Source organism: Gymnoscopelus braueri, assembly GCF_963280865.1.
Source record: "Gymnoscopelus braueri genome assembly, chromosome: 1".
Taxonomy (NCBI): domain Eukaryota; kingdom Metazoa; phylum Chordata; class Actinopteri; order Myctophiformes; family Myctophidae; genus Gymnoscopelus; species Gymnoscopelus braueri.
Genome location: NC_137603.1, coordinates 7,203,626 through 7,218,251, shown reverse-complemented (window position 1 = coordinate 7,218,251; position 14,626 = coordinate 7,203,626). Strand labels below are relative to the sequence as shown.

Below are 14,626 nucleotides of genomic sequence, written 5' to 3'. Positions count from 1 at the left end.
TGAGCTTGTAGATCTGCTATTTTTGAAAAATCGTGAAAATGTGTGCAAATCTTTGAATATATATTGTTTTAAATCGAACATTTTTAACTCAAATCTTTGCTTCTGGGGGGTCCCTGGAACAAAATGTTTTGAGATGGGGGTCGGCGGCCAAATTCATTACATTTTGGGGGTCCTTGACATGAAAAAGATTGAGCACCACTGATATAGAAAACAATCGGCTTCAGGTTTTAATGGGTTAATACTTGTGTCGTGAACAAGTATGAAAATAGCCAATATACAGGCTCACAATGCATGGTGACGGGCTGTGAGCTTGTACATATATATGCTACTTGCGGGGAAACACTACAGTAAATGTGAACATGTTCCTATTAGGACATGCCCAAAATAACGAGGGCCAGGTTGAAAGTCTGTCTGTGGGTTTGTAGCCTAAAGCGTGTCAAGAATAAAACACAGTAACTTGGTTATACAAGTGTAGCCTCGAGCCATTTCAAAAATAAAAGGCTGTAACAAGTAGAGATGGCAGCATTCCATCGCATTCACGGCTGCTTGACAAAGCCACTAGGCCGTGTGCAAAGAATACATTTACAGAGCGTCTGATTCTTCCTATTCTGCTTCTTCTTCTTATCACAAAAATAGAAAAGAGAAAGACAGAAAAAACAACAACACTTATCCCCTTCAATCCGGGAACTTATTTGTGTCATTTTAGATTTTAGCTATAACCATTATTTTTATACTTTGGCTATTCAAAAATAGCAGATCTACAAGATCATAGGGCGGCACCGAGTGCCACGCTATGAGCTTGTAGATCTGCAATAAAAAAAAAATTTGTGCACATCTTTGAATATATATATATTTTTTATTTTAATATACATATATATATTTTTTAAAGCGAACATTTGTAACTCAAACCTTTGCTTCTGGTGGGGGTCTCTGGAACAATATATTTTGAGATGGGGGTCCACGACCAAATACCAAATGTAATTTTGGGGGGTCCTTGACATGAAAACGTTTTAGAATCAACCAACCAAATATTTTGTTCCAGGGACCCCCAGAAGCAAAGATTTGAGTTACAAATGTTCGCTTTAAAAAATCATATATATTCAAAGATTTGCTAAAATGTTCACGATTTTTGACACAGATGCGTTCCCGGTCTTATTGGGTTAACTCATCGAGGGCAGAAAGTGATTCTATGATTCTATAAACCTGTACAGGCTGTCATCACAAAGTCTTTCAAATCTACAGGAAAAACTGAAAAAAAGGTCAGGAGTGCTGCTCGGAAGTCTAAAAATGTGAGATGAAAGGTTCTCTTTGTTCGGTAACCACTAAGTTCATCACAAGGACAACAACATCCGAGGCACTTTTCTGGTTTAAAGTTAGAAAGCCTGTATTTTTTGAGGGCCATTTCATTGTACAAATATTAACAATGCATATTGTAAAACAGGGGGTACAACCCACGCGTACAGTAACAACTGTCGTTCTTCATGTTTCTTTAATGATTTATACAATGGAATAGTTATCTAAACAAAAAAAGGGTGAGGTCCCCACTTTTGAGGACCTCACATACTTGCATTTGGCTTCTTGTACCCGTAAGAGTAGTGACAAAATAAACCTCCTTCTTGAGAGGCTTTTTAACTTTCTTGCCAGATGAGTGACTCGGATTGTTTTGTTTATCTTAACCACTTCAAAACCCTACACTCCCCAGGGTTCTACTGTATAAATACACTAAATAACTGAGTACACTAAATGCACTGCACTCAATATCTCTCTCTACGCACTACCCTAAATATCTTCACTGACAATAGCTGATCTACAAACGCTTGTAGATCTGCTATTTTCACTGAATGCTCACCCCCAGAATAGGGACTGATTAAAAATCTACATTTCCATTAAAAAAAAAACTGTTATATAACGCAGTCTAAATTAGGGGTGGGACGATATGGGTACCTCACGATACGATATATATCACGATATTAGGCCCACAATAACAATATATATCACGATATTCAACGATGTTCGATATATTGCGATATCACGATATTCAATATATATTGCAAGAAATTTCACCAACGATATATCACGATATCTGAAAATATCGATATATTGCGATATCACGATATATTGCATGAAAATTCAAAAACAACATATCACAAAAAAAAAATAATATCGATATTTTTCGGCAGCATATCGATTATTTATCGCGGGAGAAAGTATCGCGATATATCGATATATCGATATATCGTCCCACCCCTAGTCTAAATACATCTGCAACTAGTTTTTGGGGGGTGATTTGTGTCTCTCAACTAGTGCATATGGCATAATGACGCATAATGTTTCTGTGAAACTCCCCCTCTCTGCCTTTCCAGTTCCAACACATATGATTATGAATATTATGCAGAAGCTCCAAGGACTTGTGGGCGAGTGATGAGAACAATGCAGTACACACACATAACAACCAAAACACAGGCTCAATGCCAGGATGTGCTGCTGCTGCTACACAATGGACTTATGGAGGCTGAAGCAGAACTTTAATATTCATCTGCTGCTATGTTGGCAAGCTGGGCCTAAATGACTGATGTTTTATGATATATTATGAACGCTAGATGGGCGTGGGATTAAGTCAATAACTCAAAATATTCTCAAATAGTCTGCCAGTGACATCTGGCTGAACTTAACAAAAATGTTACAGACTCCTATAAAAAAAAAGAAAGAAAAAGTTTAGAAACTTTATTTTGATCCAATTATTTCTCCCTTTCAATAATACCAATTGGTATTGTATTTTATATCCTGGAACGCTTGACTAGTCACCTTTACCACAAGGTACAAATTGTAAGGATTGTGCATTCGTGGAATGAGCAACACAGCTAACCGTGTGCCCCCCACAACAACGAAAAATCCCAAATCCCCCAGTTGCTCTATTGCACAGGCCTTATCCTGAAGGGACAAACGTGGCATGTTGATGCTTGGAGCACACACACACACACAAACTCAACAAAGTTGCACACACCTGTGACTGGCACACCTCTGCCAGCACTTGGGGCTCAAAAGAACGAGAGTGAGTACCAAAACAGAAGAATATTGCAGGAGATTTTGGCATTTTTTTTGATACATTTTGCCAAATTGATCCAGTGGTTAATGCCAAGAAACACAATTCAATTATTCATCGCAATTATTTGTATGACAAATGGTCAACTATCATTTTATTTTGGTGCCAGCATAGCCTGGCATTGCCAGACTGATTATGTGGGATCAGTTGATCTAGAGTACATAGGTTAAGATACAATGGCAGTGTTTTAAATATGAGCCTCAGGTGATATTTGGAGACAGATAGACAAACTACCAGATCCGAGTGCATTACGCCTAGTGTTGCCCATCCAACATGGACTCTGCCAACACACTCACCGCCAAAGGGGAGAATTCTCCCCTTTTAATTATTTTCTTTTTTTCTGTTTTTGAATTCCTAAAAGGTTTCTCTAATTTTTGAGTATAAATTTATAACCCTAACCCCTAACGAATTAATTAAAAAAATCCATTCACTTCAATGTTAAAAAATAAACGGACAAATAATTCACATTGTTTCTATAAAAAAAATGATAAAAACCCTGGCAGTGGGTGATTTTATTATGAAAAAACTTTGGCGGTGAATGCTATGGAAGAGGGTGGGTATTTCCACCATATTGGACCTGTATACCGAGGGTGTTTTAACCTCATTTCAGCAGCTAGTAGACACGTTTGGGTAACCCAGTAGCCATTTTTTCCAGAATGTACAGATTAGGGACTATGTTTTGAAAAATGTACCTTTATACAGTATGTCACTGATACAGTCCACTATTAGGGACATTATCAAGCCATCTCCCTTTTCCCCCCCGATTCTTATTTCAAAGCTTCATATGAATATATGAGAGGGTAAGGTATACGAATAAGGTGGAAAGGGAATTGGGAATACAGATATCTAAAGAGCAATGGAGGAACTGTACTCTTTTACAGATTCATTAGATGCTCTATCAATGCAACTTAAGATTGTTCACAGGTCTCAAATGACTCAAATGTCAAGCTGCATAGAATATTCCCCTCTGTGTCACCAACGTGTGAGAAAAGTGAGTCCGGTGAGGCTACTCTGGAGCATTGTTATAGGCTATGTCCTACAATTTCAGAATTATTGGATCAATGTTTTTTATACCATCTCTACAATACCCCCACTGCAAATTACCCCAGACCCCCAAACCATAATCGTTAATAATTCTGGGACCATGACTGGTCTACCCATGGCTCACAGATGCTTTCTCAAATTGTTTTGCCTTATGCCCTTGATGTGGAAGGGGAAAGAAGTACCCAGCGTCAAAATGTGGCTTTGCTGACCTTGTAAATACACTCGAGGTAGCGAGGATTCAATATCTGAAATTAGATCAGACAGATAAGTTTGATCTATTATGGCAACCTTTTATTCGCCAACAACAACAAACACTGGCCCAGGTGTCACCTGATGAAGGCCAACTGTGGCCCAAATGTTGCACCATGTAATCTGTTCTGTGTTTTAAAGTAAACTAAACTTGTCTGCACAAAGCTGTTGTGCAGACTTTTATTATTTTGAACCGTCACTCTGTGTCCAGCACAGTGGTGGAAAGTAACAAAGTACATTTACTTAAGTACTGTACTTGGGTACATTTTTTTGGTATTTGTAGTATACTTGAGTATTTCCAATTTGCAGTACTTTTACTCCGCTACATCTCGGATCCAAATATTGTACTTTTACACCACTACATTTATTTGAAAACTTTAGTTACTAGTTACTTTGTAGATTTTGATTATTATTGCAAAACATACATTAACCACTTCAGCTCTATATACATTTCGGCCATTTGAAAATAGCAGATCTACAAGCTCACAATGCGTCGCATCGCAATGCATTGTGAGCTTGTAGATCTGCTATTTTCAAAAGATGTTTATACACGTGAAATGGGACATTCTGCATAATGAGTACTTTTACTTTCGGTACTTTAAGTACATTTAGATGCCAATACTTTTGTACTTTTACTCAAGTACATTTTGAATTCCGGACTTTTACTTGTAATTTATTTACTGGATGTGCGCAAACCCACTGTTCTGAATGCACAGGCTAGAGCCAGGCCTGCGGAGGTCAGCTCACCTCTTCAAAGTTGCCCTCCATGGGTTTGTAAGCCAGCAGCAGCACAGACCGCATCAGGTCTCCCACCAGGATGAAGTCTCCTTTGGTCTTCAGGTACAGAGCCATGATGTTGTTGTAGTGGTTACACTCCGTCCTCAGCTCCTTCTCTGCCGTCCACTCGTACAGACGCACCTGGAACACACACACACACGTTATTATACCGAAGCTGCATTACGTACCTTTCCTCTTCTACCCCTAAAACAAAAAAAAAGATTCACAAAATAAAAACAAACTAGCAAACCCTCTTTAACTGATTCACTGCCAATCACGTAGATCTACGCGAACCTATTTAAAGCCGCCACGTGCCAATCGCGTAGATCTACGTGAACAACATTTTCCAATTTGACCCAAAGACCAAGGAGATATGATTTTTCGAAGATCTAGACTCCCATCCACTTCCTTGTTAACTTAAAACTTAAAAATTCTGTATCTCGGCTCGAGTACTCATTTTCAATGAAAAACTATGAAAATACCTCTGGCAGTTAATGGGTTAAAAACGAACTAAAACTAACTGAATTTGATAACCATGAAGTCAAAACGAAATAAAAACTAAAAACATTTTAAACTATAATAAGCTAAAAGTAAGTAAGCCTTTCCTTAGCATGAGGCATCTTTATGTACAAGTACACCCTCTGGATATGAGGCTAGTAGTATGTCACAGGGACTTACCCCCCAAGCCCTTAATGCAGAGTGCCAAGCAGGGAGGCATTGGGTCCCATTTATGAAGTCTTTGGTTTGTTTGTTTGTTTGTTTGTTTATTTTCACTTAAAAGAGAATAAAAAAAATGATGTAAAAACGTGAAGGAGAATGCCTAAAAACCCTCCAGGGGCTTGAGAAGTGGCATTCTCCGGGAATATGTGTACATTCATAGGATACGATTACATCAATGTGGAATATACACATCTATTACAAATAAAACATGAATAGACATGTCATACAGATGAAGAAACAAAACAGGTAATCTAATAAGTATAATAAGCTTGCAACACACAGAAACATTTGTCACGGCTTGATGTTAGTTGATGAATTGACAGTCAAAAACATGCATAGACTTCATGTCAATCTTATAATGATCAAGGAGCTGCGGTTTGAGAGGAAAACAAAAGGCCACATGACTTCAGAATCACTGCACTGTACCAGACGTACCCAACCCCTGTCTCTGTGATGTATTGTGTTAGTAATGCAACAGCAGCTGGCCACAAAGTACAAGAGTCTGTGTGTGTGTGTGTGTGTGTGTGTGTGTGTGTGTGTGTGTGTGTGTGTGTGTGTGTGTGTGTGTGTGTGTGTACTCTGTAGTGTGGTGTAGTGTATTAGAAATTTAACAGCAGATGTCCGGAACCTGTGTCTGTGGTGTGTGTGTGGCGTAGCGTATCAGTAATGCAACAGCAGCTGTCCAGATGCACTTGAACAAGGCACTAAACCACCAGCTGCCCTCATACGGTCCAGAAGCAGCAGACAGGAGGAGCCGTGGTAGGAGAGGTAAGGCTCACTCACTGAATGAGTGCAATGGAGTGTGACTCTCTCTGCATTACGGAGCTACTGAGTCACTGTGCTCACACATCCTTTACAAAGTCATAGACCAGATTCATCCAAAAAACACAAAGTACAGTATATACGGTGTTTGTCTTGGGTAAGAGAAGTGATGGAAAGGCTTGAGATGATAACTATGTTTTTTTTTCACGATTTTGTAACCCTTTTTTTCACCCAGTGCCAATTGTCTAAGTAATCCTGGGCGCTGCATCTCATGCATCCTTCAATGCATGAGAGCTAGCAAACCGCTGCTTATCACCTGACAGGGGGGAGTTTCACCTGGTTGGACGTAGCGCGTGGAAGGAACACGTTATTCCAACCAGTTCCTTTCCCCTCCATCAGGCGCCCCGGCTGACCAGGGGGAGGCAGTATAGAGACCCGGATTACTGTATGTTTTTGTGAGGGTCTACCGCGCTACAGCGCTACCGACTGCGCCACCGACTGCGCCACCGTTCCCCCTCGATAACTATGTTTTATGGTTGCAAATATCAATTATCTTCTTAGCAATTATTCTATGGATTACTTTTCAATTAACACATTGGGTGCCAAAACGAGACCTCTGTGTGTAATGAGGGGATCACCGTGAGGACGGTGATCACTGAAAATATTTTGTGACTACTTGAAAAAGGTTCAAAAATTGTTTAAAATCCTGGCACTCAACGTATAATATAAACCTCTGGCACCCAATGTGTTAATCGAGCAATCGAGAAACATATTTTTTTGTTTATAATAACTAATCAACTCATAACAATTATATGACATATCAATTAGTCTGATTAACTACTTAAGCTCTATTCTATAGTGTGTCGATTAAAGCGACTAGTTGTACTCCTAGTGGGGGAAAGCAGTGACCTACGACGGTTTGTAATGACGAGGGAGGATGGCCCTGTTCTCAGCCAGCTCCCTCCCCACACCGTTGGCAAATGCAGATCGTTCACTGGTGCAGTTCCTCATTGAGTCATTTTTGTGTGTTGATGTCAAAGTGTTGATGAAATGCCATTTTCTGGTTGTAAACATGGCTATAGGGTAATGTGATGTCAAATTATGGCCCGGCATTAGTCGTTGTCCTTGATGTATACAACCTTGGCCGCTGGGCGAGAAATGCCTGGGTGATAATATACTGTATATACAGTACACATACAAACTGTACATGAAATATAGGTCAGAGGTCAGGGATGCTACTCACTGTGCTGTTGATGCTGGCCAGCAGCTTGCCGTTGAACTCTACCATGGAGTACACGGCTCCTTTCACTTCTTTCTCTGCCACCGTTTGCAGCTTTCCTGAAAGCACAGAGAGAGAGAGAGAGAGAGAGAGAGAGAGAGAGAGAGAGAGAGAGAGAGAGAGAGAGAGAGAGAGAGAGAGAGAGAGAGAGCACAGGTCATTCACACCTGCTACTGACGTCAATACGAGGTGGTTGTGCAATGAAACATGACTTATTGTTTTGACAGTGTGGGAGGGTGACAGGAGGAAGAGATGAAACATGACTTATTGTTTTGACAGTGTGGGAGGGTGACAGGAGGGATGGAGATGGAGAGAGACACAGAGAGACACAGAGAGACACAGGGAGAAGAGAGAGAGTCAAAGAGAAGAGAGAGACAGAGAGAGACAGAAGAGAGAGAGAGAGAGAAGAGAGGACAGACAGAGAGAAGAGAGAGAGCGACAGAAGATAAAAGAGAGACAGACAGAAGAAAGAGACAGAGAGAAGAGAGACAAACAGACAGAGAGACAGGGAGAAGAGAGAGAGAGACAAAGAGAAGAGAGACAGACAGAGAGAGACAGAAGAGAGAGCGACAGAAGAGAAAAGAGAGACAGACAGAAGAAAGAGACAGAGAGAAGAGAGAGACAAACAGACAGAGACAGACATACAGAGATAGAGACAACGCTAGAGAGATATAGACGAAGAGAGACAGAGAGACAGAGAGACAGAGAGACAGAGACAGAAATAGAGACAGAGATAGAGAGACAGAGAGACAGGGAGAAAGAGAAAGACAGAGATAGAGATGGACAGAGATAGAGAGACAGACAGACAGAGATAGAGACAGAGATAGAGACAGAGATAGACAGAGAGACAGAGAGACAGAGAAAAAAACAGACAGACAGATAGGAGGTGTAGCCTCCCCTCATTCTGTGTGTGTGTGTGTGTGTGTGTGTGTGTGCGTGCGCGCGTGCGTGCGTGTGTATGAGTGCGTGTGTATGCATGCATGCATGCATGCGTGTGCACACACACAACAGAGAGACATATTGAGATGAAAAGGCGTCATTGTGGGTCGCTGTACCGTCGGTGTAGTGGAAGACGATGATGCGTCCCTGCTTGGGCTCGGCCTCCTCAGGGTAGACCATGGCCGTTCCCACGATGAAGTAGACGGCCGGGTCCCGGCCCAGGCGGCACGACACCATGCTCAGGGCGTACTCGCTGGGGAGGAACTGATGGGCGTGGAGAACTGGCAGTAAAAAAAACACACACACAACACATCAAGCAAATTGAGTGTGACAGTCACAGGAGAGCTAAGGTTAAGCGGTTATCACGGGAGAGGGGAGCGCTGATATACTGGATAACGGGCACAACCTTGAGTGTGATATTGCTTTTAACCCCTTCAATGCTGCCGCGCTACGAGCTTGTAGATGTGCCATTTTTGAAAAATCGTGAAAATCTTTGAATATATATATTATATATATATTTTTAAAGCAAACATTTGTCAAATATTTTGTTCCAGGGACCCCCCAGAAGCAAAGATTTGAGTTAATATTTGAGTAAGAAAAAAAAATATATATATTCAAAGATTTGCACAAATGTTCACGATTTTTCTAAAATAGCAGATCTACAAGCTCATAGCGTGGCACAAAGTGAAGCACTATGAGCTTGTATATCTGCTATTTTTGAATGGCCAAAGTATAAAACACCACTTTGAGAACCAATGTGAGTTACAAATATTCGCTTTAAAAATATATATATTGAAAGATTCACACTCATATATATATTGAAAGATTTGCACTAATTTTCTAGAAAAAAGAAAAAAAAGCAGATCTACAAGCTCATAGCGCGGCACTCGGTGCCGCGCTATGAGCTTGTATATCTGCTATTTTTGAATAGCCAAAGACATCTAAAATTGACACAGACGCGTTCACGGTCTGAATGGGTTAATACAACACAGCTCGACTCGTATAAGATATTTATCAGGTTATTGGAGGAGACATCGCTTTATGGTTCGGGGGGGGGGGCGATGACTGTCGCTTATTCGCCTGCGGCAACAAAATAGAGCTTCTTTCAAGACCCCCACACGCACGCAGTCAACAAAAACGTTGCTAAGCGACATATAAACCTTTTCAGCCCGTGTGCTGTGAGTGGATAGATAACAGCTGCTGTAGCTATAGCTAGTGGTGATGCATTGTGATACTGTGTAATATTACAGTAAATGGTTTCCGGCGCTGCTGTATTGTATATCGTTCTCTGTCGGGTGGAAACCTCATAAAAGCACAGCTGAATAAGACTTATTTCTTCACTCTTGCTTTTAGTCGATTTTTTAAAATTTGTTTTCTAAATCGCTGTGCTGTTATTCATGTCTTCACGGTTTTGCTTGATTCACTGCATTTTAGTTTTGGCCATTATTTTAATACCATTATTTGAACACATTGACTGCCAATCGCGTAGATCTACACAAAGTGGTCTTTTTGTGGTTTAATAAACGATCGCGCTGTTCTCTGTACCATCCTTGATCATTTTCTCTTCCCATTTGCTTTCGACGGATCCTATGCAAAAATATCCGTAAACAGTTTCCTGTTTCCGGTTTTATCTTGAGTTAACTGGTTTTGCCCTGGTTTTGGCTACACGTGGTAGTTTTCACATGGTATAAAAACGAAAGGGAAAGCTCCGGTTATATTTTCTTTTCTCTGGACGACGAAGAGTTATCCTCTTTGTGTTTACCAACGGTCTGACACGCGGTCATAATATATATAAATGTTCTGTGGCCAGCGGGGGGGGGGGGGGGGACGTGCATTCTTGCCGGATATGGTGCCTGCAGCCTGTTTGCGCTGGCGAAAACTAACTCAAGACAGCTCGCCTCAGAAAACGTAATCCTTTGGGGGCTGGTACATGGAACGTGTGCGTTTATAAACACGGTAAGATGATGGATCAAAATGGATATAACAATTCTGTGACCGGTTGAAAAGGTTATAAAACACAAATCGCTGGCACTGGGTGAGTATATTATGAATAAACTCTGGCAGTGAATGTGTTAATGCCATTATTTTAAATGGTTTTAATATTGTTTTTGCTCTTCTTTATTATAGTTTTTTGCTTGTAGATCTGCTACTTTAGATTATTTTGTGTGACGCTGAAGTGTGATTTAATTAAATGTTAAAAGTAAGTAAATGGTTCCGGCGCTGCTGTATTGTATATCAGCACTACAGTTTTCTACCAGAACTAACTGTTGTACAATTCCCTTCATCTTATCGCTGCTGTCGGGCAGAAACCTTGCAAAAATCGTGAAAATCTTTGAATATATATATTTTTAGAGCGAACATTTGTTAAATATTTTGTTCCAGGGACTCCCCATAAGCAAAGATTTGTGTTAATATTTGAGTTAAAAAAATATATATATATATTCAAAGATCTGCAAAAATGTTCTAAAATAGCAAATCTACAAGCTCATAGAGCGGCACAAAGTGAAGCACTATGAGCTTGTATATCTTCTATTTTTGAGTAGCCAAAGTATGAAACCCAACTTTGAGAACCAATGCGAGTTACAAATGTTCGCTTTAAAAAAATATATATTGAAAGATTTGCAAAAATGTTCACGATTTTTAAGAAAATAGCAGATCTACAAGCTCATAGCGCGGCACTCGGTGCCGCGCTATGAGCTTGTAGATCTGCTATTTTTGAATAGCCAAAGAAATCTAAAAATGACACAGATGCGTTCACGGTCTGAATGGGTTAATACAACACAGCTCGACTCGTATAAGATATTTATCAGGTTATTGGAGGAGACATCGCTTTATGGTTCGGGGGGGCGATGTGACTGTCGCTTATTCGCCTGCGGCAACAAAATAGACCTCTTTCAAGACCCCCGCACGCACGCAGTCAACAAAAACGTTGCTAAGCGACATATAAACCTTTTCAGACCCTGCACTGTGAGTGGATAGATAACAGCTGCTGTAGCTATAGCTAGTGGTGATGCATTGCATTGTGATACTGTGTATATTACAGTAAATGGTTTCCGGCGCTGCTGTATTGTATATCGTTCTCTGTCGGGTGGAAACCTCATAAAAGCACAGCTGAATAAGACTTATTTCTTTACTCTTGCTTTTAGTAGATTTTTTGTATTTGTTTTCTAAATCGCTGTGTTGTTATTCATGTCTTCACTGTTTTGCTTGATTCACTGCATTTTAGTTTTGGCCATTATTTTAATACCATTAGTTTTTGCCATTATTTTAACACATTGACTGCCAATCGCGTAGATCTACACGAAGTGTTTTTTTGTGGTTTAATAAACGATCGCGCTTGTTCTCTGTACCATCCTTGATCATTTTCTCTTCCCATTCGCTTTCGACGCATCCTATGCAAAAATATCCGTAAACAGTTTCCTGTTTCCGGTTTTATCTTGAGTTAACTGGTTCTGCCCTGGTTTTGGCTAGACATGGTAGTTTTCACATGGTATAAAAACGAAAGGGAAAGCTCCGGTTATATTTTCTTTTCTCTGGACGACGAACAGTTATCCCCTTTGTGTTTACCAACGGTCTGACACGCGGTCATAATACATCTAAATGTTCTGTGGCCAGCGGGGGGAGGGGGGCGGGGGGGCACACGTGCATTCTTGCCGGATATGGTGCCTGCAGCTTGTTTGCGCTGGCGAAAACTAACTCAAGACAGCTCGCCTCAGAAACCCTAATCCTTTGGGGGCTGGTACATCGATCGTGTGCGTTTATAAACACGGTAAGATGATGGATCAAAATGGATATAACAATTCTGTGACCGGTTGAAAAGATTATAAAACACAAATCGCTGGCACTGGGTGAGTATATTATGAATAAACTCTGGCAGTGAATGTGTTAATGCCATTATATTAAATGGTTTTAATATTGTTTTTGCTCTTCTTTATTATTGTTTTTTGCTCTGTAAAAAACTTTGAGCTGCATTCAGGTCATGACAGGTGCTATATAAATAAAGCTTATCATTATTATTATTATTATATGTCCAAAACTGTTGCTTTTCTGTTGCTTTACAAAAATAGCAGATCTGCAAGTTCAAAAAGCTTGTAGATCTGCTACTTTAGATTATTTTGTGTGACGCTGAAGTGTGATTTATTTATGATTTTATTAAATGTTAACTCATTGAGTCCCTGAATTATTTCTGTCTATTTCTGGCCAGTGTGATTATTTAAAAAAAAAGTAGAGATACAGCCTTTTTCAGTTATAAGTTAAACAAGGAGTGGATGGAGCTGCACATCTTCAGATAATGATATCTTGGGTTCTGAACAATTATTATTTATTTTTTTACATTTATTTTCAAAAACACGTGAAACACGTGATTTGCACGTTGCACCATAGCGGTAAAACACGTGAAACACGTGATTTGCACGTTGCACCATAGTGGTAAAACACGTGAAACACGTGAATGGCACTCAATGAGTTAAATGTAAGTAAATGGTTCCGGCGCTGCTGTATTGTATATCAGCAGCACTACAGTTCTCTACCAGAACTACCTGTTGTACATATTACAGTAAATGGTTCCAGTGCTAATGTATTGTATATCAGCACTACAGTTTTCTACCAGAACTAACTATTGTACAAATGCTTTTATCTTGTCGGGCAGAAACCTTGCATCTCTGTATGTTTTTTTAAATAAATTGTGTCATGCAAAAGTGTCGCACAAAAAAATTGTGTTGAAAGCTTGTTGTAATGCTATTTTAGAAAAAAAAATTACAACTGAACAGCAAACGTTTTCACCCAACAGCGATGATAATAATATGTTGCTGTGATTGAAGCGGTTGGAGAGACAGCAGGACTGGGTGCTTTAAAAGAAGATGGAGTACCTCTGCACCTCATCAGTGTGGGAACAGTGATCAAGAGCGCTGGTTAAGTTTGTAGGCACACATACATAATTCATGGACACATTAACTGACATTAAAGAGCCCGACACACTGGGGAGTTAGCTGTGTTTTTTTTTCTTCTTTCCCGGCACACGCTTCTGAAGAAATATCATTTTGATGATGTTTACTAAGTAGATCTCATGTCTGGGGCTGTTCCAGGGGCAAGGTACGAGCATCACCTTATGTTCAACTCAATGAATTTACCATCAGAGGCTCGAGTCTAGATGACACCAAAAGGCTAGAGTGGGACAGGGTGGGACAGGGCAACCATGTCTTTATGATCAACCGGGTCGATCCCAAGGGTCTTTTTGGTCACAGAGCAATTTGTTGCTAATTTGAAAAACCCAGACAAAAACGTCCATTCTGCTGCATGCTGTCCATTCATGCCGGTTTTAACTCATTCACTGCCAAGGACGTAAAAAAAACGTAATTTTAGTTTTTTGTTGTTTTATAAAAAGATCGCAAGGATTGAGAGGAAGAGGAGTGACCACTTTCACTTTCAGCTGCACTCGTTTGATAGCATTGTTTCATCTCTGGGACCCTACCTAGCTACCCCACTACCAGTGGTCTAAAAAGAAAACTGGGCTGTCTGTTCTTTCTCTGAAACACACTCTCTTTGCTACTCCTCCTCCCAAAGAGTTTGTCCCAAAACTCACACAAATAGCCAGAAAAACAATCAAAAGATAAACCGATTGTGGGAAAGAGTTAGAGTCGTGCAGCTCAAGTACACAGCTACATCTGGTGTTAGTTTCCCCCCTAAAGGCTCCATTTGTACTCTCTCTCTCTCTCTCTGTCTGTTAGATCAACATGTGGGCTGAACCGTGTCCT

The 14,626-nt window shown here is 40.3% G+C and overlaps 1 protein-coding gene across 2 annotated transcripts in view; it reads right to left on the bottom strand.

Moving 5' to 3' along the window:
- ddb1 (damage-specific DNA binding protein 1) overlaps positions 1-14,626 on the bottom strand; it is a 119,266-nt gene that overhangs the window by 26,976 nt on the left and 77,664 nt on the right. For both annotated transcript variants that reach the window (XR_013933526.1, XM_080434512.1), the window contains exons 20-22: positions 8,990-9,154; positions 7,899-7,993; positions 5,144-5,314 (exon numbers count right to left, since the gene is read on the bottom strand). Coding sequence is in view for 1 of the 2 variants with exons in the window: in XM_080434512.1 (XP_080290638.1) it covers positions 5,144-5,314; positions 7,899-7,993; positions 8,990-9,154 (431 nt within the window). In the remaining variant the exon portion in view is untranslated. The remainder of the gene's footprint in view (positions 1-5,143; positions 5,315-7,898; positions 7,994-8,989; positions 9,155-14,626) is intronic.